Source organism: Schistocerca nitens, chromosome 7 (genome assembly GCF_023898315.1).
Source record: "Schistocerca nitens isolate TAMUIC-IGC-003100 chromosome 7, iqSchNite1.1, whole genome shotgun sequence".
NCBI classification, from domain to species: domain Eukaryota; kingdom Metazoa; phylum Arthropoda; class Insecta; order Orthoptera; family Acrididae; genus Schistocerca; species Schistocerca nitens.
In genome coordinates this window covers 635,688,042-635,715,144 of record NC_064620.1, presented here as the reverse complement: position 1 = coordinate 635,715,144, position 27,103 = coordinate 635,688,042, and the positions used below count along the sequence as shown (strand labels likewise).

The following is a 27,103-nucleotide window of genomic DNA, read 5'->3' as shown; positions in this document are numbered from 1 at the left end:
GTTCAGCTAACTGTTTCTTTTGTAGTGTTCTCAACGTTTACAAAAAATGGAATGTCAAAACAATATATTAGCAGAAAAGCATTACATATCTTGCAATGCCTGTCTCATAGTCTAGGGTGTGTTCTTTGTTTCTGTATAAGTTTTCGTAAATTATTGGGCTAAGGTTTTTCAGTGCCAAGTCACTGGAATACTGTTGCTTTTTATCACCATCTGCATTTATTTACAAGTTCCTGAAACACTTTTTATAACTGCAGTTGTTCGTAACCAACATTTTGCAATCTTATTACACAAAACAAGGTATGTAATTCCTCAGTTTGTTACATGGACCAACCTTGATAGCTACTGAAACTGCTCTGGCCATCTTAATGCTAACTAGGGCTATCTCATCCAACGCTAAAGTAACTCTGACACTGTCTGAAGCAATTCTGATGCTCCTGGCACCAAAATCACATTATATATATTACGGCTTACTGTTCAGTACTATCTGGAGCAGGGTGTAAATTCAGTTAGTATTAGCATGCATGTCTTAATTGAAATTGCCGTTCAGATGTGACATAATGTTTTCTGAAAATAATCAGATGAATATAACAGAGGGAAACATTCCACGTGGAAAAAATATATCTAAAAAGAAAGATGATGAGACTTACCAAACAAAAGCGCTGGCAGGTCGATAGACACACAAACAAACACAAATATACACACAAAATTCAAGCTTTCGCAACAAACTGTTGCCTCTCAGGAAAGAGGGAAGGAGAGGGAAAGACGAAAGGATGTAGGTTTTAAGGGAGAGGGTAAGGAGTCATCCAATCCCGGGAGCGGAAAGACTTACCTTAGTGGGAAAAAAGGACAGGTATACACTCGCACACACACACATATCCATCCACACATACAGACACAAGCAGACATATGAGATGATATGAGATGATGAGATGATATGAGATAGCCCTAGTTAGCATTAAGATGGCCAGAGCAGTTTCAGTAGCTATCAAGGTTGGTCCATGCAACAAAATAATCATTTACATGAAAATTTATGTGCCTAGTTGTTAATAACAAAGATTGCAAATTTTGACAGTCTGAAAAATAGCAGCTTCCTTTAATTGCACACAGTTAACTATTATTGATAACAAAATTAGAAAAATTATAAATGAAAACAGAAATTTTTTTTCTATGAAAACTGACTCATAATATTATCTTTACAGTAAAGTAGTTCCTGCATATAATTGTGAATACTAATTTTTGTGGTTCAAAACTAATGTTGTGAAATGGTTCGATATGGAAAATAAAAATATATCATCAGAAAAATAGTGTTTTGAGGATCAAATGTATGCACAGTGTAGAAGTTGCTGAGAGACTGAGCATGAGAAAGAGGAGTGGGGGAGGTAGAGCCCATGTGTTTACATGTGTGTCTCTCTGTGAATGTCAGACTTGGCAGTTATGAGATGCCCCAGTAGGAAAAAAGGTGATCTCCAAGTACTGTTTCAATACTTCACACAGAATAATCATCATCATCATTTTGAACAGTTTCTAGCCTCAGGCTGGGTGCTTTTAGAACATAAGCCTCACCATCTTTCTGTGTGGTTCTTTTTATCAACACACTCCTCCACACTGTGCAGCCATTTAGCCCTTTGTCATTTCCTTCACTCTTCATTTCGTGCATCATCTTGGAAATCCTGTTTTCCATTCTCTTTCAGAGCCCATACCATGTTAGCCTTAATGTTTCTGTCCTGCTCTGCAAGGATTTCTCTTTTACTATTTACCTTACCCTTTCATTCCTCATCGTATCTCTCCTTGTTATTCCTGTCTGACTTCTGAGGGACTTCATTTCACATGGCTGTAATGTTTACATTTTTTATTTTCATTACCCATGTTTTAGGTGATTAGGTCTGTATTGGGATGTTGTAAAATCTATCTTACTTCATTGCTATTTTGTGGCAAACGTCTTTGTTCCAAACAATGCTCCAAATGTTTTGTAAGAATGCTTCTGCCTGTCGTTTACATTCACTAATCTCTCTCTCAATTCTTCCATTTTCTTCTATCACACTTCCCAAAGTACTTCCTTTCCACCTTCTTTAGTTGTGCACCACTATTCCTTTTTTTGGTAGTTGGTCTATCTATCTCTTTAGTTCTCGCATTTGCTTGCATGTAATTTCTTCCTTACCTTCTCACAGTATCTTTTTCATCTGTTTCTGAAGCTGGTCCTCTCCAGTTTTTGCTGGCACCATAGTCATATCTCATCCAAGACAACAATCGGAAAGAGAGATGACAATGTACTGTCCTTCCACTCCCCACTTGTTTATTGGAACCAATCCATCCTTTCATTTCCCACTTTCACCCACCCTGTAGTCCTGTAACCAAAAGTTGATCTCAAAGTGCTATTTCCATATCTGTTGCTTAGTGCGGATTACTTAACACAAAATAAATGGACAGAGAGAGGCATATTGTGTCCAATTCGGAATCTTGTAATATTTTCCATTTATGATATTTCAGTGCTTGTGTTGTTCAGAAGTATGGTGCAATGTTCCTTCACATATGGGAGCATGTGTGGATGGACAGCACTGCAGGGAGTACAGTCCTAGTGAAGCACATGCAATGTATTCACAGTTGGGAATATGGCACATGTTAGATGACATGTGGAAGTTTGTGACTTGTCTTGGGGTCATGCTAGGAGGTCTAATGGTAAGGCGACCGCCCTTGATATGCGAGAAATCCAGGTACAAGTCCCAGTCTGGTACAAATTTTTATCGTCGTCATTCCATTATACAGCTGATGGCTGTCCACATTTGCAACTCTGAATACATTTAATGTTTTTGCGATTTGCCTAGCAAGAGCAGATTACTTTCATGATGTGCTATCGCAGACAAATTGGTAAGATCTGTGGAGTTGTCTCCATTTATTCCTTTCACACAGTTCTATAAGGGAAGTTAAATTTGTCATGTGAAGTTGTTGTTGTTGTTGTGGTCTTCAGTCCATAAACTGGTTTGATGCAGCTCTCCATGCTGTCATACAGTAGAGCTGCATGTCCTCGGGAAAAATTACGGCTGTAGTTTCCCCTTGCTTTCAGCCGTTCGCAGTACCAGCACAGCAAGGCCGTTTTGGTTAATGTTACAAGGCCAGATCAGTCAATCATCCAGACTGTTGCCCCTGCAACTACTGAAAAGGCTGCTGCCCCTCTTCAGGAACCACATGTTTGTCTGGCCTCTCAACAGATACCCCTCCGTTGTGGTTGCACCTACGGTACGGCCATCTGTATCGCTGAGGCACGCAAGCCTCCCCACCAACGGCAAGGTCCATGGTTCATGTGAAGTAACAGCAGTAAAAACAGTTGCAGTTACTCTTAACTCTGTGTGTGTGTGTGTGTGTGTGTGTGTGTGTGTGTGTGTGTGTGTGTGTGTGTGTGTAACTTGATGGGGGAAAAGGATGAGGAACTCTGAATAATAACTGAGACTGAGCAATGAAGTTGGTTTGGAGAATACAGTTGAATCCTACAAGGCACTAACACATTGACTATGTTTGTGATCTTGCATGTACTCTGTGCAGTGCTACAAGAAACTTAAGTCCCATCCCGGGGGCAGAGTAACGTGGTCCAGGTCTGAGGCAGACTGAGATCGGAATTAGAATCCCCCACCAGCGCCTGGGGTACCACTTATATAGACTTGCATCCCACACCTGGGGGGGGGGGGGGGTGGAAGCTAAAGCTGCTTCCTAGCATCCCTGCTGATGTTATGTTACTCCTTTATTGTCACACCTTGTGCAACATTATACTCTTAGCTATAAACTCTCAGTACTTCACGCTACTCTTTCGCGACACATATGCAATAACTCCCTACCAGAGGAAACTTTTTGTAGTCTCTCCCTCAAATGTGTTAGTTTATGCCTTTTGGATTTGATTCTTTATTTACATTGTCCTCTATAGAATTATTCATTTTTCTTCTTTCATCCATCCTTCCTTCAAAATCCATTCGGTTAGTAGCACTCACACCAAAACACTGCAGCATTAAGTTTTCACCTTAATTTCCATAATTTCTTTGAATATATGTGCAGTTGAAAAAAGCATTTCCTTTCCATTGGATCCACAAATTCTCTTATCCTGAGTTCCTTTACAAGGCTTACATTAACACACAACAATTATTTTTACCAATAGCAAATCATAAACTACTATTTATTCAGAGATACATAACAGTTTTCTATAGCTGCTTTATGAATATACAGTTCACAATACACTTTGCACATCATGATCTAAAATACATCATACTTTCTTTCTTGTAAAAGGGTAGACACGAAATCTTTCTATTATGAACACATCTACATCCACATCCATACTCCACAAGTCACCTGACGGTGTGTGGCGGAGGGTACCTTGAGAACCTCTATCGGTTCTCCCTTCTATTCCAGTCTCGTTTTGTTCATGAAAAGAAGGATTGTTGGTATGCCTCTGTGTGGGCTCTAATCTCTCTGATTTTATCCCCATGGTCTCTTCGCGAGATATACGTAGGAGGGAGCAATGTAATGATTGACTCCTCGGTGAAGGTATGTTCTCAAAACTTCAACAAAAGCCCGTACCGAGCTACTGAGCGTCTCTCCTGCAGAGTCTTCCACTGGAGTTTATCTATCATGTCCGTAATGCTTTCGCGATTACTGAATGATCCTGTAACGAAGCGTGCTGCTCTCCGTTGGATCTTTTCTATCTCTTCTATCAATCCTATCTGGTATGGATCCCACACTGCTCAGCAGTATTCAAGCAGTGGGCGAACAAGTGTACAAACACATCATGAATTCTTCCGTATCAAGGATGCACAAAATGTCATTTTATCTATGCTGTCATAACTCTTATCACACAGTTATAAATTTCTCTTATTTACCTCTTTCCTGTCTCTCTCTTATCTGTTCTTGATGTTAAAATTAAGAGTTGTCTTCTTTTTTTACATTTTCCATGTGTCTTATTGTTCCAACATTTGTTTCATACATTACATTATCACTGTTTCTAGCCTCATCTGAATGGCATTCTTTCAAATACGATTTCCTCAGTTTCTCCTAAATCTCTTCGAACAGGCTGATATGTTACAAATTCTTTACTTAATACTGGTTTACAATCTTATTCCTTACACATAGTTTCTTACAACAATCATCACCCAATGTTCTGCACGTGAACTGAAAACACTCTCTACAGCATTTTCAATGATTACAGATGCACTATGCTATGATCATGATTGCAATGCTTGACCCTAGATAACTCCAAACAGGTATGCTGCATAATGAAAATCCACTAAAAGTATTCCTGTGTTGATACAATATTTTGTTTTCCAATTCGTCCAGTTTATGCCCTGCTGCATTTAAATCATTTAACTGTCTCACTACATGTTAAACAGGCAGGTTCAATGTAAGTTCTGTTATATTCCTCTTTTTCCTGATTAGCAATGCAAATTCTTATGTCCCTGTTAATATTTGAGTGTCCCATACCATGAATAGCTCCATCAGTAGGTTTATCATCACTACATAACACTGTAGGGTCTTCATCTTTTGGTGCTACAAATAGCTATTTGTTACCTCTTATTTGTGTCCACTTTCATTTAACACTATGTACTTTTGGATACAATCTGCAGGTATTTCAGTTACGGGCTATAACGTCCTAGCTCCACACGTCACAGTCAAAGGTAGACAAAAGAAGAAATGTTTTCTTGCAAATTCTGTGACTCTGATCTGCCGTTTATATAACAGCTGATCATTATTTAACTCCACATAGTGTCTTTTTGCATCATCTATTAACAGTATTCCCTTCTCTGGTGCTATATATGTAAACAACTGTTTCTTTATATCTACTCCTGTACCTTCTTATGTATTTACAACTGCAATAATTAGCCGGATTAGCTGCCCATTAATGGTTATCAGTATAACAGCTCTCTGCAACCTTCAGTCAATGTGATTTTCTACATGTATTACGTGCTGACTGAAGTGTTTTTATTCCCTGTGTGATAACCTGTTCATATTTTGCTATGGAGCTTCCTGTTTGATTAAAACAAGTTACCGTTGCTTTTACTGTGGTAACCTGCTCTCTTGTTAGTATTAATAGTTGTTTTTGCTTATTTCCTCAACAAAATTTAGCACTCCACGTTTTTGTATTCTTCTAACTGTCCAGTTAGACTTTGATTTCTCTGTTTTACCTATGTGAAAATAACGACTTTGGCGCTGGCACGTCGTGCAGCAACCATGTCAAGCGAAGTCAGTCATCTCGTGTTCTTTCTAACGCGCCATTAATCTGTGGATGGTAGCAAGTCGCCTGAATCCTCTCTGTACGCCATAGTTCGCGTACTCCTGGCATTGCTTCACTAATAAAGTTGCTACCCATATTACTCAGTAGCAGGGATGGTGTGCCATACTTTAAATAAGCCTTTCCACTAGAGCTCTTGCTACCATTTCGGTATCTTGCTTTTCAAAAGGTTCCACAACTAGGAACTATGTTAGTACATCCTGAAATGTGAGGATGTGCTTATTACCTTTAGCTGTTTACGGGAGGGGACCTACAAGGTCGACATCACATCTTTCAAAAACATGCTCAGGAGTTGTCGTTAAGGTACGTTTACACTGCGATTTGTATCGGCACATGTATGAGATACATGTATATGCGACTTTGCGACATGTATCGCGACTTGTATGAGTTGACAAGTATCAACCTCATACATGTATGAGCGTGCGTTTACACTGGTTGATATGTATCACTGTGCGATAGCTTCCGACGACGATTTGAACGATTTCACATTTTTATGTGCTGATACACTTGCTCTTTTGGAAGATGATAGAAAGAAAAGGCGGAGGAAGCGTAGATGGTGGCACAAAGAGTTTCTCGCGAATTAACGCTAGAGGATGGTGCATATTTTAGAAATTATGTTAGGATGAGTATGGAGGATTTCCGCAGTTTGTTATCACTTGTGGCTCCTCTTGTGTCCAAAACCAACACAAACTTTCGGGAAGTGATTCCACCAGAGGATCAGTTGGCAGTAACACTTCGTTTTTTAGCCACTGGGGATACCTCGTAAAACGAAGATTTCATGACAAAACATTTGCATTGTCGCGCGATTGCTAATGCCAACGCCTCACACACGATTGTCGGCATCCATTGTCAACATTATCACGCGAGGCCGCCGGAATAATAGCAAAACATTGATATACGTGCCAGATGCATGAAAAAATTATATAATGTATTACATACTCTGATATATATATAAAACTTTTACGTTCACTTGTTGGGATAAAACTTGCACAATGGCCTCGCAAACACGAAGAATAATGTTGCATATGGCACTTTTTGATATTCTATGCAGCTGCATTAACGTCGAAACGACAGTCGGCACCTTCAAAACTCAAACAGCCGCCAAAGAGCCTGGTACTACGCATGCGCTAATCGTCGAAATAAGCGGCAGTCGACAAGACGACAGGAGTTGCGCGAGTTCTTCAAATGTCGCTCATACATGTCGCGTATATGGCCAAAAAGCGATATACAAAATGTATACGCGACATGTATGAGCTGGAGGGTCCGCATACAAGTTCTGTGAATTTTTGTATGAGGTGATGTATCGCGACATGTCAAATTGAAGGTGCGTTTACACTGCGATTTGTATCGGTACATGTATGAGATACATGTATATGCGACTTTGCGACATGTATCGCGACTTGTATGAGTTGACAAGTATCAATCTCATACATGTATGAGCGTGCGTTTACACTGGTTGATATGTATCACTGTGCGATAGCTTCCGACGACGATTTGGAAGATTTCACATTTTTATGTGCTGATACACTTGCTCTTTTGGAAGATGATAGAAAGAAAAGGCGGAGAAAGCGTAGATGGTGGCACAGAGAGTTTCTCGCGAATTAACGCTAGAGGATGGCGCATATTTTAGAAATTATGTTAGGATGAGTATGGAGGATTTCCGCAGTTTGTTATCACTTGTGGCTCCTCTTGTGTCCAAAACCAACACAAACTTTCGGGAAGTGATTCCACCAGAGGATCAGTTGGCAGTAACACTTCGTTTTTTAGCCACTGGGGATTCCTCGTAAAACGAAGATTTCATGACAAAACATTTGCACTGTCGCGCGATTGCTAATGCCAACGCCTCACACACGATTGTCGGCATCCGTTGTCAACATTATCACGCGAGGCCGCCGGAATAATAGCAAAACATTGATATACGTGCCAGATGCATGAAAAAATTATATAATGTATTACATACTCTGATATATATATAAAACTTTTACGTTCACTTGTTGGGATAAAACTTGCACAATGGCCTCGCAAACACGAAGAATAATGTTGCATATGGCACTTTTTGATATTCTATGCAGATACATTAACGTCGAAACGACAGTCGGCACCTTCAAAACTCAAACAGCCGCCAAAGAGCCTGGTACTACGCATGCGCTAATCGTCGAAATAAGCGGCAGTCGACAAGACGACAGGAAATGATAGTACTGCGCATGCGCGAGTTCTTCAAATGTCGCTCATACATGTCGCGTATATGGCCAAAAAGCGATATACAAAATGTATACGCGACATGTATGAGCTGGAGGGTCCGCATACAAGTTCTGTGAATTTTTGTATGAGGTGATGTATCGCGACATGTCAAATTGACATGTCGCTCATACATGTCGTGATACATGTATCCCAGTGTAAACGTACCTTGACATGTCGCTCATACATGTCGCGATACATGTATCCCAGTGTAAACGTACCTTTATAGGCATTTTGGTTTTATTTTGGATAATCTAATTCTTTTGGCAGCTTTCACATTGGCGAATGTACTACTCTGTATCTGCTTTCATACCTTCCCAAGTACAATATTTATTTATCCTTTCGTAAGTTCTAACTCTTGCCTGATGGCCACCAGTTTGTGAATCGCGGAACTCTTTTAGACTCGCTTTCTTTACCTCTGGATTCAGTCTAGCAATGATTCCTTCACAGCTGTGACCCCTGCCATGGCCTGTGTACGTTTATTATCCATGTGGCCTGGGTTGCTGGCCCCATTTATCTCCTTTTCTCCATGCGACCCATTACTGTTGCCACTTACAACCTCAGGGATGGTCTTGGTATTCACATCCCCTGCAGCTGTTTCAATTGCCTAATTGCCTTTCCCACATTGCTTTTATTGTCTTCGTTGTTAGATTATGTTTCTAGAGGGCATCTGCAATCTGACTTCGCTTGCCACTATTGTAGAGAAATTGATAACCATATTCTTCTAGTTTTAATGTAAATGTTGACAATCGAGAAACCTGAAACACTACTTATATCCGTACATATCGTGAATTTTCGTCAAATAAATATAGTCGAAAACGTCTAACTGCCCATCCTATGGCTAACATTTCCCTTTCTATAGTGTTGTATGACTGTTCCGCCTTAATTAATGTTCTGGATGCAGAAGCAACAACTACAGCACTATTCACTTTGCCTTGGCTCATTACGGCCCCAACAGAACTGTGGCTAGCTTCAGTCGTAACAATGAACTCCTGACTAAAATCAGGGTACTGCAATATTGCAATTGTTGAAATGCTTCCTCCTGCTCCATCCCTAATTGTATACCACCCCCTTCTTCAGCATAGATGGCCTCGAACATATACCCGAACTTCTGCTTCTCGTATACATACAATACATACATACCATACATACATACTACCTCCTTGTTCCATAGATCATGAATGACATTTCCTAATGATGTGGAACGTGTCACTTTAACATAAGTTTTCTTTATACAAAATAATTAATTAATTTTTTTACAGTTATTACTTCATATCTAAGAATTCATCTATTGAGTATTTTGTATTCCGCCTGGGAGACAGGGCGTGGGTAGGAATGGGAAAAGGCAATACAAGTCGGTATTGTAAGAACGTGGTTTACTGGTGCAAATACAAGGTGGTGAACGATTACATAATTTTGTACGTAGTTGCGATGCTGAAGCAGTGTCCTGGCTGGCTGCACCTGAACAAATTGGGCGAAGCAGTCGCGGAGCTCTTAGACCTCGACAGCACCGGCTAGAGTGCGCTGTCATTGGTGTCTCTCGTAGAGCCAACTTGAGAAACTGTTCCGTGGCATCAATGCTATCGATACCGCATCCCTCCCCCCTGAAACGATGTGCCGTCGTGGAGTATGCTTTCCGGTGGCGGATGGAGGGACCCAGGGAGGCGCAGCTGTGGGTGCGGACAGCGGAACTGCCGGGGCGCGCTGTCCACCCGTTACCCTGAATTGCTCGCGAGGAAAACGCCCCGTGGAAAACCTGCCCAGGCCATGCACCGCTACTGGGTATGTTCGGAGGAGGAGGCAGAGCAACGACCTCCGTGGACGGTGGCGGCGTCGTGAAGGTAGCCTCAGCATCCATCGGTTCTGGCACCGCGGAGGAACGTGGCAGCGGCGGGAGGTGTCCGTCCGGAGCAGGTGACCGGACCGGCAGCGGCGACGCCTGCAGGCGCGCCCGCGGCGGAGGCGCCGTCGTGGCTGCACAAGCCGCGAAGCCTCCAATCGTGCCAGAAAACAACCGGCAGCAGAAAACCGAGGACAGCACAAACGAATCTGATTTCGGCGTCACTTGACAGTGCCAGAGGGACCAGAAATGACAAATAAGGCGCGGCCTAGCTGGAGAAGAATGCGCCCCTGCTCCCAGTGCTGCCTGCCAGAGAAAACGCGATAGAATACCAAATCGTGCGGCGCCAAGCCAGAACGATGCGAAGCAGCAGGAGCATGCAGCGGCGGGTGCAATAGCTGCAGGAGCGACCGATGGGCACAGCCGTGTAACAATTCCGCTGGGGAATGGGTGCCGCGCGGCTCAGAGCGATAGGAAGCCAGGAAAGTCCAGAGTGCGCGCTTTCGAGAGTGCGTGGCGAGCAACTTGCTCATCTGCGACTTAAACGTACGCACAAAGCGTTCAGCGTCGCCGTTCGACTGGGTCAGCACGGGGCTGACGCCAGCAATCTGCGCTGCATTTGGTATAAACCGAATATAATACGTAATTTTGCCCAACACAGACGGAAGTTCTTTCAAGTTCCTGGGTGCTGGCAAGTCTCTAATCGCACTGAGATGTGACGGCGAGGGGTGGATACCCTGTGCATTAATCATATGTCCTAAATACTGAATCTCAGTTTGAAAATATTTGCACTTGTCCCTGTTACACTTTAGTCCTGCCTGCAAAAGCACAGTAAACAAGGCATGCAAATCCTGCAAATGTTCGTCAGGGGTGCGACCTGAAGGCAACATAGCTGGGTGAAGCCGTGGGTTTTACGACGACACGATAAAAGCACTCAACAAAACTTGTTACGTGAGCTTATAGTGAAGGACGTCAAGTCGTACATCAATTACTTAAGAATGGATAAGCATTCATTTCTGTATGTGCTGAATGAAGTGTATCCTCATATCACAAAGCACAATATTCACTTAAGAACTGCTACATCTGCAGAAGACAGGCTCACTGTAACACTCCGATTCCCTGCTACAGGAGAGGGTTGGGTCAGGTCGGGTCAGGTCTCCAATCTTCGTAATCTATTTTTGTATTCAGCGTGCCTCACGTTGTAAAGCGCCTCATCAGCTTCATACATCTCTATTAATATTGTAGTTGTCGGCACACACCAATTGTATTCACCCGAAATGTTTATAAAAACACTAAAGACGACAGAATGCAGCGATGCTAGCGCTCCATGTGGTAACATGTCACATTGCAGTGAGCAGAAGACAAGCGACTTCTTTGATCAAATCTAAAGCAAGGCCCTAGATTTGATCAAATATTGGACGACATTTGACAAAGTTCCCTATTACACCATCAAATGTCTTTGACAAAGAAATTTGATAGTGTAATACCGGTCTTAGTTCATTTTGGGGTTCTCATTACGTTAGCAACAGACCACCTCCTTTGATTTACGTAAGAGCTTCTCTTCCATATCATACCTGACGGGGCCAGGGATAAAACCTGATACACTAGGTAAAGCTTTTCTCATGTACTTCGATGATAACATGCTGGATAAAATTTTGATATATACCAATCAAAAGCTCGGAAATCTTAGGGAATCATCTGAAGATATTTTCATAAAAAAATCGAAAGCATTTGAAAGGGAAGATAGTGTGTCAGCAATTGGAATTTTATTGGAGTCCATAGACAGAACAAGGACAGTTTACGTGATATATTTAGTAAAGAAAACTTTCAGATGTACCGAGCTTCATTTTCGGAGCATAGACTGAGGCTTCTACTGAAATGCTTGCGTTTTGATGAAACTCTAACTCGAGCAGCTAGAAGACAGACCGACAAATTTGCTCCTGTCAGGAATATATGGAACATGATAGTAAATTTCCCGAGTTTTATAATCCTAGTGAGTCAATCACAGTGGATGAAGAACTTGTGACCTTCCATGGGCGATGCCCATTCAGGCTATATATTCCAACAAAACCAGTAAAATATGAAATAGAGATGAACCTGTTATGTGATTCAGATACGAAATACTGCTTCACTGCGGATCTCTACGCTGGAAAGCACGCTAATGAGAAGAACCATAACAGTGGCCCTGAAATAGTTAGAAGATTGATTGAAATGTCTAACTTGAAACAATCTGGAAGAAATGTTACCATGGACAGAAAGTTCACTACTGATCCACTCGCATCTGATCTTTTGAAAGAGAAAATAACTACAGTTGGTAGTATTTGAAGTGACAAACGCGATGTTCCTACAGAACTCTGTCCTGTTTCTCTAAAAAAAAGCTACACTGGGAACAATCCGATTTTCCTTTAGTGATGATGCCACTTTGGTCAGTTACGTGCCTAAAATATGAAAGGTTGTTATAGTATTGTCAACCTAATATCATGATATGAATGTGACGGAAGAGAAGCCAGACATCATCCTATTCTACAATTGTACAAAGTGTGTAATAACGTACAGCTGCCGTCGAGCAACGCGTCGATGGCCAATGGCCGTGTTTTCAATTCGATTGACATTGCAGCATACAATTCTTATGTTGTATTTAAAGATACACACAAGGAATGGACAAAGAATTACCCGATAAAGAGTTCTGGAAGAAAGAAGTACCTGAAAGATCTTGCTCGTGAACTTTGTGACCTAAACATGAAAAGACGCGCTCAAAATGCTGTAGGCCTACACTCAAAATACACTACAGCGTTATCAACTTTTGGGTATGAGTGTAATCAAAATCAAAGTGCTGTGAGCAGGGGAAACAACGTTACGGAGCCGCGACGGGAAGTAACATGTGCAGCTGTGCATAATCTGCCAAAGAAAGGACGCTGTTACTTACGCACCAGAAGCAAAGACCATAAGTACATGAAGGCTTGCACTTCTTGCAGGAAGTATATCTGCCCTGCACACACCAAGAAAGAGGTAGTAGATCGTATTGTAAAATGTTCTGAATGTGAATCTGAGTAAGCCTTGTAATTGTGAAATTAATACAAATAAATGTAAAAAAAACTTTATTTTTTACTAAAATGTCCCACAAACCATTTCCCAGTAATAATAATTAACATTTTAATCTTCTAATCTGCCAAAATTATGGAAAAACATAAGTAATGTGATCTATCCTACATCGAGAAAGTGTGATGGTTGTGGGGGTCAGTCGCTGACCCCTCCCATTGGCGTTGGCCAGTGCAACATACAGCATTGGTATACAACTGTTAACTACAACTTGCGCTGCAAACTCTGTGGCACAACCAAGGCCATCAGAAAAGAGTTCAGCAAAATCATCGCATAGTGCGGCAACACTGTCTGCATGGTCACTAGCGTTGGTGCAAAGTACATTGTCCTGAATGGCGAGGCCAAAAAGTTCAAATGCGTCAATGCCAAAAATGTTCTTAGCGTCACTAGAGCCGAGCACATGGAAAGACACTGTACGGGTCGTTGCACCATACGTGGCTTGCAAACTACACACGCCGAGCACTGAGATTTCCTGTCCAGTAAATGCAGTCAGCGTGGAATGCGAACTACGAAGTCGGGGCGAACCAAGCAAGTCATACGTTGATTTGTTCAGTAAAGAAACAGACGCACCAGTGTACAGCTGCATGCGAACAGAACGTCCACAAATGTTCAAAGTCACAAAAAGTTTCCTCGCATCGCGCTGAATTCGAGGGGAAGTGTCTGCCAAAACTTGATGCACACGACGAGCTGATGAAGCACGTGAAGCAGAAGGCTTGGAATAAATGGCATTAACGTCCATAGGCTGATGTGAATCCTGATCATGGCGGTTGACGTTGCGGTGGCGCCCACGCGAGTCACGCGAACGGGAGACAAGTTGTGAATTAGTGTTTCTCTTACTGCACATAGCTTGTACATGTCCCTTCTAACTACAAAAATAACACTCTGCTAGACGGGATGGGCAACTGTCCCCGTGGGTGGGCACGAAAGCAGTTCGGACATGATTTCAGTTTGTTAGAGGCTGCCTAGTTTGAACCATGTTTACGTGCGCGCGAGCGGCGCGGCGCGGCTGGCTTGGAGGGCACGTGTTGTGCCGCGCTAACAGTACACACACCCGGGGTCACCTCGAACGCGGAAGTAGCCATGTCTAAAGTATCTCGTCTGTCTAGCAAGTCCACTACTTCCTGCAAAGACGGGTTTTTCGGTGATCCGCCACGTTCTGCGCAATAGCGTCTCTAATCATTATATCTGCATATGAGCGTCCACATGAGCAATTAAAATCACAGAAGTTAGTCTCTGAAGGTCCGCTAACCAAGATTTATTATACTGACAAGGGAACCTCCCCATCGCACCCCCCTCGGATTTAGTTATAAGTTGGCACAGTGGATAGGCCTTGAAAAACTGAACACAGATCAATAGAGAAAACAGGAAGAAGTTGTGTGGAACTATGAAAAAATAAACAAAATATACAGAGTAGTTCATGAGCAACATAGGCAACATAAAGGAGAGTGTGAGCTCTTGGGCGCCGTGGTCCCGTGGTCAGCGTGAGCAGCTGCGGTTCGAGAGGTCCTTGGTTCAAGTCTTCCCTCGGCTGAAAAGTTTAATTTTTTATTTTCAGTTTATATGACAAACTCTTTTGTTTTCATCACTTTTTTGGGAGTGATTTATCACATTCACAAGAAAACCTAAATCGGGCAAGGTAGAAGAATCATTTTACCCATTCGCCAAGTGTACAAGTTAGGTGGGTCGACAACATATTCCTGTCTTGTGACGCACATGCCGTCACCAGTGTCGTATAGAAAATATCAGACGTGTTTTGCTGTGGAGGAATCGGTTGACCTATGACCTTGCGATCAAATGTTTTGGTTCCTATTGGAGAGGCACGTCCTTTCGTCTATTAATCGCACGCTTTTGCGGTGCGGTCGCCAAACATAGACACTAACCTTATTACAGTGAACAGAGACGTCAATGAACGAACGGACAGATCATAACTTTGCGAAAATAGAGAGTAAATTTTCACTCGAGGGAAGATTTGAACCAAGGACCTCTCGTTCTGCAGCTGCTCACGCTAACCACGGGACCACGGCGCTCGTGGGGTGAAACTCTCCTTGATGTTGCTTATCTTGTGCATGGACTACTCAGTTTGTATATTTTGTTTATTTTTTCATAGTTCCACACAACTTCTTCCTGTTTTCTCTATTGATCTGTGTTCAGTTTTTCAACTTTGCCAACTTATAACTAAATCTGAGGGGGGTGCGATGGGGAGGTTCCCTTGTGAGTAGGGCCCCACCGGAGATGAAAGAATTTGTAACGTCCAGCTACCACATTTACCCTGTCACGGAAGTGGGAGTTCAAGGCATCAATCACTTCGTCGTACGTTTTAGTTTCTAGGCGGGTGGTGGGAAACAATTTCACGGGCACACGGTACAACACAACACCCGCGTTGGCAATGAAAAAGGCAAGCCGCCCGGTACCTGGTATGTCGTAAGCTGCGAAGTGTGCCTCGAGCTGGGCGATGTATTCTGGCCAGCGTTCACAGTCAGGATTGAAGGCACGAAATGGAGGTGCCGTCGGCGAAGGCGGCGCCGAAGTAGCTGCAGTTTGTTGTGTGACCGGTCCATTTATGGCAGCGAGCAGCTGCGTCATTTTCTGAGCCTGAAAGTGGACAAGATCGGACAGCGAAGACTGTTCCTGGGGCAAAGCCATAGTTTACACAAATGAAAGCCTTATAGCGAATGGTGGGAACACCCATACATCCACACGGTCTCACTGGGAAATCACAAAAAAGCTAAAGCAGTACCGAGCAAAAAAGGAAATGATAGGAAAGGCAAAAAAAAAGTTTTAGTCCCTGATCGTCGCCATCTTTTGTATCCCGCCTGGTAGGTGGCGCGTGGGGAGGAACGGGAAAAGGTAATACAACTCGGTACTGCAAGAACGTGGTTTACTGGTGCAAAAACAAGGTGCTAAACGATTACATAACTTTGTACGTAGGTGCGATGCTGAAGCGAAGTGTCCTGGCTGGCTGCACCTGATCAAATGGGGTGAAGCAGTCGCGGAGCTCGTAGACCTCGACAGCACCGGCTATAGTGCGCCATCATTGGTGTCTCTCATAGTGCCAACTTGAGAAACTATTCCGTGGCATGGTTGCTATCGATACCACAGAGTAGAAGGAGTTGTCATTCAGAAAGTCTTTTAATTTGCTTTTAAATGTTTGTTGGCTATCTGTCGGACTTTTAATACTGTTTGGCGCAGAAAGGGGTGAATCATGCTGCCACAAAAATCTTTGGTCATTTGCCAAAGCGAGATTTAATCCAGAATAGTGAATATCATCCTTTCTTCTAGTGTTGTAGCTATGCACTTCGCTGTTATTTTTGAATTGGGATGCGTTATTAATGACAAATTTCATAAGTGAATATACGTATTGCGAAGGTACTGTAAATATCCCGAGTTCCTTAAATAAAGGTGATCTTGGGTGGGCTCCAGCTTATTATTCTGATTACATGCTTTTGTGCAATGAATACTTTCTCTCTTAATGACGAATTGCCCCAAAATATGATGCCATATGAAAGCAGTGAATGAAAATAATCATATAGGATAATTTACTGATATGTTTATCACCAAAATTTGCAATAACCCTAATAGCATAAGTAGCTGAACCTAACCATTTCAGCAGATCATCGATGTGTTTCTTCCAATTCAATTTCTCATCGATGCACACACCCAGAAAATTTGAGTGTTCTACCTTAGCAACAGACTTCCGTTCATAGTCTATATTTACAATTGTGTTATGCCATTTACTGTACAGAATAGTATGAACTGTGTTTTCTCAAAATTTAGTGAGAGTCCATTTGCAGAGAACCACTTAATAATTTTCTGAAAGACATTCTTTGCAATTTCCTCAGCTGATTCTTGCTTCTTGGATGTGATTACTATAGTTGGATCATCAGCAAAAGAACTTACTTTGCATCTTCATGAATATAGAGTGGCAAGTCATTATATATGTTAAGAACAATAAGGGACCCCAGACTGAACCCTGTGAGACACCATTCTTGATACCTCCCCAGTTAGAGGACTCTACTAGTTTTGTAGACTATCTTTACTGTTAATTTCAACTATCTCCATTCTTCCAGTTAAGTATGAATGAAACCATTTGTGAACTGTCCCACTCATACCACAATACTTTAAGCTTATGTAGAAGAATTTCATGATTCACACAATCAAAAGCCTTTGAGAGATCACAAAATATCCCAATGGGTGATGTTCGGTTATTCATTGCATTTAATATTTGATCAGTGAAACCATATATAGCATATTCTGTTGAAAAGCCTTTCTGAAAACCAAACTGACATTTTGTTAGTACTTGATTTTTACAAATATGTGATGTTACTCTTGAATACATTACGTTTTCAAGAATTTTGAATGAAGCTGTCACGAGTGAGATTGGGTGGTAGTCGTTAGCATCAGATCTATCCCCTTTACGTGCGTGCATCACCTGGTCTCCTGGCAAGTGAAATATGTAATTATCAGTAATACATATTTCCATTGTGGCATTTCTTTCTTCCCCATGAAGTGCCCAACTCTGAGATTCTCTTTTAACTAATTTGCCCTGGATCTTATCTCTGGCCTTACTCTTTTCACCTGCATTACTCTAAATGCCTCTTCAGATGGCATTTCCTCACCCACCAGTACCAAACACTTCATTGACGGACTCTCTTATGTCATGTTTAGCACACTAGTTATGCATGTGCCATCTTTTACTGATACCAGTGCTTGTTGTGCATACACTACTGGTCTAATTTCTTGCTTAGGAATGATCGCTTCTGACACATACCTCAAGTCTACATTCACTGTAAAAATTACCTCTTCTTTTGGACGCATTATTATTCTTTGCCTTTTTTCATCTCTATTCTTGCAGATTTTCTCCCGCACTGACATTTCCCTACTTTCGTAGCTCCAACCGCAACTGAATCATCACGTTGTTTCTCAGCTTCTGTCTTCATCGAACCGGCTCCAACTAGTTTCTGTTTCGTGGCTCCAACCACAGTCTGACCAACACATTGCTCTCTAGTGGCTCCAACCATTTCAACATAAAGTTTTCTCTTTTCTGCAGGTCCTACCTACCGCTATCGACCGGCCCCATACTTTTCCCTCGCTCTACAGCTCCAACTGCCATCGGACCGACACCTACTGTATTCAACACACCTTTTCCTTGCTCTGCGACTCCTTCTGCCATCGACCCGGCACCTACCATGTTCGACACACCTTTCCTCGTTCTGCACAGCTCCAAACGCAAACGTACAAACACATTGCTGTCTCACGGCTCCTACGCGCCTTCGCTAGAGTAACTATTTCTGCCACCCCCTCGTTTACGTTTTTCCTCTAAAATTCTGTATTTGGGATGTCGTTTCCTTGCAGTTTGCAACTCGATTCGTTTCCCACATCTCCATACACTTTTTGTACCATCATCATCACAGCATTCTGTCTGATTAGGAAATCCCTCCCTAATAGACCCTCGAATGGCGACCCTACAACACAAACTGTGTGCCTTACTAACAGATCCCTCAATATCTATAGTACCTTCCGTCGATCCCGCTGATCCTAATACGTGACTCGGGATTACGTGTTCCTTTTTGACGAAACTGATTCGTGCGCCAATTCATATTAAAAATATCATCAGATACCGTTTTCCTTTTATACGCCACAATTATACAAAACCATTCTTATTTGTCCACTTGACAGTAAAGTTCTTGCCTCGTTAGGCGCAGTGCGGCTGCCTCATTACGCCTCTTTTTAGTTTTCCGGCGTCTTATTGTTTCTTTTTACCAACCACTCACATTCATTGCACAGTTTGGCGTAATGGCGTCTCTTGTTACACTCAAAGCATAATACGTTACTTGATTCTGCACATGGAGCGCTGTGTCCTGATAATTTGCACTGGGAATGCTTTACTGGCTTTAGACTGTCCGTTTCTCTACAGTGCCCTTTTAATTCTCGCTCTAATTTGGCAAGCCTTTTCTTTTTCCTCATTGTGTTTTCTTTCTGCTTCCGTCTCAATTACTCTCACTCGTTCTTGCCGACGACAATATTTCGCCACGTGATCTAGCTTACCACAATAAAGGAAGTCAGATTTTTGGATCTGTTTGTCCTCGGTATTCGAACAACAGTTTTCCCTGTCAGCTTTCCCTTTGCCTATGCGATAGCACTCTCCTTTGTAGAGGCAATATTGATGGTCTCGGAGAGTGTTACTGTCTCTTCTCTAGCCCTTACTATTGTTTTAATTATGTCGTCATGAAGTCCCTGCATGAATACTGCCCTGCCCAATTTCAGAACCAGAACAATATCGCCAGCTAACTCAGCTTCAGCCATCACAGCTCTAGTTACCTCTCTAAAATGATGCTGCAAAACATTAATGTGCGAACCCCACTATGCAATTCTTGCACCAAGTTCTTGTCTACCTGCAAGTATAGTACTGTAAAGTCCGTTTGCAACCATAGTTTTCCACCAAAATAGGTTGTCATACCCCTGACCAATTATTTACTCCTTGCAGCTCCAATTATTCGTGCCTTAACGAACTAGAGCAACACATCATGCTGATCAGGGGCCACTAACTCAAGTGCATTCTCGCAATTATCTAGAAATTCGTTTAACTGTGCTTTAGTACCGTAAAAATATTATGGCAATGTCTTAAGAGCATCACTTAAACTAATGTACTGCCTAACTGGTGGCAATTGTGCAACATTACTACCGCTTACTTCTGCCTGCTCGTGTGGCTGCATGCTGTTCCAACAATTTTTCTTGCCTTATTTGACTTTTTTTCTGGAATCCGTGCTGCCTTCTGCACCGCCTCTCTTGTCGCATCGCCTCCCAGCTACTCTGTTATCACTGCCGGCCCAGACCCGGCTGCCACATGCCTCCTTTCTTTCTGCTGGCGGACCCCTCTGGCCCGTCTGTTGAGCGACGTCGCTGCCTCTTCCTCTGGAACAGCGTTCTCCCGCACGTACTGCCAACCCGCCTCCCGCAGAGTCGAGGTCGCACAGCGGCGACCCCCTGGCCCGTCCGAAGAGACCTCTCCGGATCGGCGTCCTGTCACGCCTCGTCGTCAACCCACCTCTCTTATAGTCTGACCTGCGCTGTAACAGCCCTTCCTGGGCCGTCAGAATCGCATTCTTCTTTCTCCTCTCTTTCTTTCTTTCTCCTCTTAAAGATACCTACTACACCTCGTCTCAGTTTTACTTCTAAAGCCAATAGTCTTTTCCTGACTTTGGGCCGAGTACTGTGAGAAGTTACAACGTCCTACAGCTATTTCTCAAATATGTGGCCTGGCTGTCCCCAGTACTGTGCAGAAACACAGTAAGGCTATGACTATATGTAACCAAAACCTGAGAGAAGGGATGCCCAATGTGAGTTAACAGCACAGAATAGGGGTGCCTATTTTTGCCAACCCCACACCTGGACTAAGAGTAATTTGTTGCATCTGTAGTGCCCTGCGAGCGAATCAGGATGGAAGCTGGTACTGTCTCCAGTTGTGAAGTGGCTCCTCCAACTCGTAGACCTGGCGCCTGAGCAAACAAGCTGGAATATTTCCAGATTAGGAAACTCGGTAGGAAAAGGACGATGAAACTACTATCGAATCCTACAAGGCACTAACACATTAACTATGTTGTGCAATCTTGCATGTACTCATTGCAGCTAAGTGCTACGAGAATGCAAGACTTTGTATGATCACCCTCCATTGGCTTAAATGCTAAACAAATGCTGCGACGCAAATTAAAGTGATGCTATTGTCTAAAAGGTATCGACGTACAGAAGTGGAAGTCGCTATGTTCTAAAATTTCGTTGATCACAACCGGAAGTGACTTTAGCGACTCTAACAGCTCATGATGCTGCACTAGCTTTAATATCAAGCCACTACCACATCGTCGATATTGGGACTACCAGTAAGCAAAGCCCAAACAAAATGGCTGTAAATATTACGAGGTATGGTGCGTCAACATTGCAGCTTAACAGCATGACAGCGGTTTGCTGAGGCGAAGATATCGACGTCGTAATACCCGAAAAACAGAGATGAAATAAAGTGATTAAAGCAACAATAGAGATACGGAGTTACCGGTAATTGCTGAAGTGACGTAATTATATTCCATAAGAGAGTATTGAAAAGGAAGATACAAATCATCATGTACATACGTAAATAGCCTTGCACAGGAATCACACACGATCCATTCTGCTGTGGCCTCCAGTCGAGTAGTACCATGTTGATACGTCCTGGCAGATTAGAACTGTCTGCTGAACAGAAACTCGAACTCGGGACCTTGCCTTCCGCAGACAAGCGCTCTACCGCAGGAGAGGTTCTGTGAAGTTTGGAACTCAGGAGGCGGGGTACTGGCGGACGTGAAGTTGTGAGGACGGGTCGTGAATCGTGCTTGGGTAGCTCAGTCGGTCCAGAGTTCGAGTCTCAGTCTGGCAGACAGTTTTAATCTACAGGAAGTTTCGGATCAGTGCACACTCCGCTGCAGAGTGAAAATTTCGTTCTAAAAATACCATGTTCTTTAGCCAAGGAATACGTAAAAAGTTTCCTGTAGTCATATGCCTCGATTGATACTTACAACGGTAATTTGGAAGTGCTCCATAGCAGCCTGGTGTCATATTATGTTGGTGACCCTCTGTGCATAGAGAAAAAAGTCGGTCTACGTGTGATGTTCATTTTAAACTGTCTAGTTTCAGCTACTTTTGAAGGTCATATAAGTACCCACACATGTAGATCTTCATAACTGGTAGAATTTTTACGTTTTTGCCAGGGCATCAAATAAGAAAGCATAATAAATTCTCAAACTTTATCAATTCTTACATGTACATTCACACATCGAAGAAAACTCTCTCTTTTCTTTTATGTGGTGTAGTTTTAATAGCATCCAGCTTAAATCTTAACTTATAATTGGAATCTCCTAATTCTTTCTCCAGCCACTAATTGTAAAGGTACAAAGAAGGTATGTTCTCGAGTTCCAATACATATACGTAAATTGTTTTCCTTAAATTGTGTCTTTTATGGCTTTGACAACTATCTCTGTGTCTCCTTGCAGTTCTCGTAGGCGAGAACATTCGGGTATTTTAATTTTAACGTCTTATTTCCTGCATAATACTATTGTTGTAACAGTCCACATCTTTACAGCCGTAAACTACCAGCTCTTCTGCTTCACATTCTTGTGGAATTCCCGTACAGAATTTTATATTTACAACTTTTGCAAACGACTGACAATTAAATGTTGTTTTTTCTTCGGTTTTAAGCTCTGCAAACTGTTGTTCCGTTCCTAGATACACAAAATTTATTCCAGCACATTTCATTACTATGTAACGACAGTTTGTAAGCATGTCCAGTTGGTAATTGACCTTTATAATCATATCTTTCGTGTGTCTTTCATTAAGTAAATATGCTCCAATCCATCATTTTCGGCTAGGATTGCAACATACGGCCATTTACCGGTGCTATTAGCAGTAAATACAGATATTTGATATTCTACGTAGTTAACATGTAGATAATTAAAACTATACAGACAGAATATAATTTATAAAAGCTTCTCTGTACTGAGTGTCAGGAACGGTTATTTGCACACAGCCAGTTTTTTGTTTTCTTATTACGCTAGTAAACATACTGCAGAACGTTGTTAAACACCACACAGCAGCTGTTCTGCAAATCATTCGTTAAGTGACGCAACGTAGACGTGATTGGCACAGAGTATAGTGGGCCACATTGTAAATACTTTGAAGTTTATACCAAACACTTCCGCACAGGGTCAAAAACACGATCCATTCTGCAGTTGCATAGTGTAGCTTCCAGTCTGGTAATACAATGTGGTAATACTATAGCCAAGGTGGACGCAAAGGTTTATCGTTGTCGCTTGTTTGAACACATTATAAAATTTATAACATGGTTACTGACCAGTTTTGTCGCGCCTGAGATGGTATTTGACATGTAAATTTATTATATATCTTTACAACTCCCACAATCATACTGCTGTTTCCCTGGAAGTCTCGCAGAAGTCGTGGTTTGATATTTGATAGTCAAACATCTCTATTTTATTAAAAATGCTTGCAAAATCTTGCGCCATGTCCAAATGCTAAAGGTTACAATTGTCCACACAAAATAGCTGCAATATTCCAGGCCGCTCTTGCATTAGAACATCCAACTTAACGTCGGCTAATTCCACTTCATGTGGTATGCCACAGGATGTTTATATTTCCTCGAAATGGTTTCCAGTGCTTCCTTGCTGATTTTTCCGGTATTCCACTCGCTGTCACACTGTCGTTCCCGCGTACGAGGAGAGAGAGCTTCGCCTTGACACCATGTCTCACAGCGACGTACTAGGAGAATTTACTACGCAGATAAAAGTTCAATGATCCACGCATCTCCTTTAACATTACAGACCGCTCCTTCTCTAATTGCTCCTGTCAGTCCACATTATCACAGATTTTAACAACATAATGTCGTCACAAGACGGTTCTGTAATGGGTGTAAGCACACTTAAATTCTTCCTGCTAACAAAGCGTGCCATTCTTTCTGTAATTCATGCTACCAACATCGGTAACAAGATCGTCAAGTTCTCCAGTACTAACATCAAACCAAAGCGTTCTTCAGTTGGTCTCTTCTTCCCTCTGATAGCTAAGAGATGTTCAGCACATTGTATGAAGACATGTTAATACTTTCCATTACCACAGAAGTGTGTCTGGTCGCTACGATCAAGCCTCTGTTTACACTCTAGTAGTAGTAGTAGTAGTAGTAGTTTATTCATCCAGAGACAATTTACATTGCATGGATTTCGTCAAAAAATACATAGTATATATATACACACACACATATAGGGTGAACAATACTATACAAAATACAGATGTGCATAGTGGACTACATAACATCAGACCACATTGAAATAGCATGTACAACTTTGATTATTTACATTGATGTACGAGAAAGACTTTTTACATGGAATACACAGTTGACATTTAGATATAACACATACAATTCTAGTACTTTTGTACATATTATTTATTTAGATCACAGTAACAGTCAGATAAAAATTACTATTGGCACAGAGTACATAAATATAATTGTTTAGTATGAAGCTATTCCAGGTATTCTTTTACACTATAATAGCAGTTGGTCATTAAAAACTTGAATACTGCTTCTTTAAATGAAGACAATTTTTTTATTTCTTTTATCTTTAACGGTAGTTTGTTATTCAATCTGCTTCCTTGTATGTTTGTTTGTTTCTGCGCCAAAGCCTTGTTAACTCTTTTTATATGAATGTCATTGCACTTTCTTGTGTTGTAAGTATGTAGATCCGAGTTGGATTGGAAATTGTTAATATTTCGTTTTACATTAATTACGCTTTTCTGTATATAGAGGCACGGTAGGGGTAGAATATTTAGCTGTTTAAATAATTGCTTTGAAGGAGTTAGCCTTCAACTGTTGGTAATTATTCTAACAGCTCGTTTTTGTAGAGTGAAGATGGTTTTGAGATTTTTCTTACTATGACCCCAGAAGATGAGGCCATAGGTAATAGCAGAATGTATATAAGCAAAGTAAACAGCTCTGCTACATTCCCTACTACATACAAAGCTAATAACGCATAAAGCAAAGCAAGCAGAGCTTAACTTATGCGAGAGATACAGGATATGGGATTTCCAGTCTAAATTTTCATCTATATGTACACCTAAGAATTTTGTGGTAGCAACTCTCACAATTTCTTTATTTTGTATTCTGAGATCTAGATCAGAGTGTGACTTTGCTTTCCTGTAATGGATATAATTAGTTTTAGAGATATTTATGGTTAATTTGTTCACTTCAAACCAATTTTGCAAATATTCTATAACTCTGGTTGCAGATGTTGGCAATACCCGGTTTATGTCAGTTACTACAATGTTTGTGTCATCCGCAAACAGGGTTATATGAGTACCATTTACTGGAATCTTGATATCATTTATGTAAAGAAGAAATAGGAGAGGTCCTAGAACACTCCCCTGCGGTACCCCTATTGGCACAGTCTGAATATCCGATCTGTAAACAATACTTTGGTTTTTACTGTTTGTTGTTGCAATTTCTACTACCTGTTTCCTATTATGGAGATATGACTGAAACCACTTTTTAGCTACTCCTCGTATACCGACATATTCTAATTTGTCTAGCAGGATATTATGTTGGACAGTATCGAATGCCTTTGAGAGGTCCAAATTTATTCCTATTGTACTGTTGTTCTTATCTACCCCTGTTACAATATTTTCAATGAATTGGGTGATGGCTGACTCTGTACTCATTCCTCTGCGAAAGCCGTGTTGGTTTACAGACAATAGATTGAATTTCTCGAGGTAATTTGTAATTCTGTTTTTCATGACTGTCTCTATTACTTTTGAAAATACTGATAATAAAGCTATTGGTCTATAGTTTCCCACTTCATGTATATTGCCCTTTTTATACAATGGTTTTACTTTTGCAATTTTTAATCGTTGTGGAAAGACACCTTCTGAAAATGATATGTTTATGATGTGTGAGAGTGGGTCTGATATGACACTAGCACATCTCATCATGACTGAGCAAGGTATCTCGTCAATCCCTGAGGACATTTTATTCTTCATTGTTTTTATTATTCGATTAACTTCCAATTTGCTTGTGGGAGGTAGCAATAATGAATTAACACTTTGTTCTTCTGGGATTGATGTTCTACTAATCTTAGAACAATTTTTATGCAGATTGATTGGACTAGAGAGCAAAGATGGCGTTACCTCCGATCGCATGATCTTTTGCTCATTCCTTCTAAATTTGCTTGTACTTGCAGTTCAGTTGTAAACTCCCAGCTCAACTGCACTTCTCTCTCTCTCTCTCTCTCTCTCTCTCTCTCTCTCTCTCTCTGTGTGTGTGTGTGTGTGTGTGTGTGTGTGTGTGTGTGTGTGTGTTTTTCTCGCAGAGCTATCAGGCGTCAGGTGTTGGGCGTCATGCGTCAGGTATGACGCATTCTGTTCAAACCTATGTTCTGTTAATGGTAGGTGACAAGGCACCACCTCATCCTGGCGTGCTGATGCAACATATTATCACCATTGTTGCAGCAACACAGGCATAAAGTGGGCAGATAAGCAAAGCATCCGATGTCAGTCACAGGTAGGCCGAAACACCTATGGTGTTTTAAATTAAGATCATGAGACCAATGTAGTAGTAAATACACTGCAGTTTGTAAGGCTCGGTTATATATATGAAGGTATCTATGTGTCGTATGTTTATACCACATTATCCACGGGGTCTGTAGTTTTTCTCAGCCAGTATGATACAGCGAGAAGTTATTCATCGAGATAGCAATGTACACGGTTCGCGTAAGTACCCAGTGCTTGCATGATAACCGTAAGTTAATGTTCACGTGATCTACATAGTAGTATTAATAGACAAGATCAACATCCTCCCTAAATTTCAATTTTTATCCTTAGCGGTTTGCACAGGGCAATGATGAGTCAGTCAATCAGGACGTTGCCTTATATATACCTCACAGTTTTTAAGGATTTAAATTGTAGCTTAAATCTAAGCTGGATGGTATTGAAACTACAACACATAAAAGAAAGGAGCGAGTTTTTCCCTGTGTGTGAATGTAAATGCGAGAATTAATAAAGTTTCAGAGTATGTATTATGCTTTCTTATTTGCTGCCCTGGAAAAAGCCCACAAGATCTACATGTGTATGATGTGGGTAGCTAT

General features: G+C 41.6%; 1 protein-coding gene across 1 annotated transcript; it reads right to left on the bottom strand.

The window, feature by feature from the left end:
* Nucleotides 1–8,927: 8,927 nt before the first annotated feature.
* LOC126195805 (mucin-7-like) lies at nt 8,928–16,085 on the bottom strand. The gene is made up of 3 exons (XM_049934440.1): nt 15,854–16,085; nt 10,283–10,477; nt 8,928–9,091 (listed from the first exon to the last, which is right to left on the bottom strand). The coding sequence occupies exons 1-3, from the start codon at nt 16,083–16,085 to the stop codon at nt 8,928–8,930; spliced, it is 591 nt and encodes a 196-aa protein (XP_049790397.1).
* Nucleotides 16,086–27,103: the final 11,018 nt, after the last annotated feature.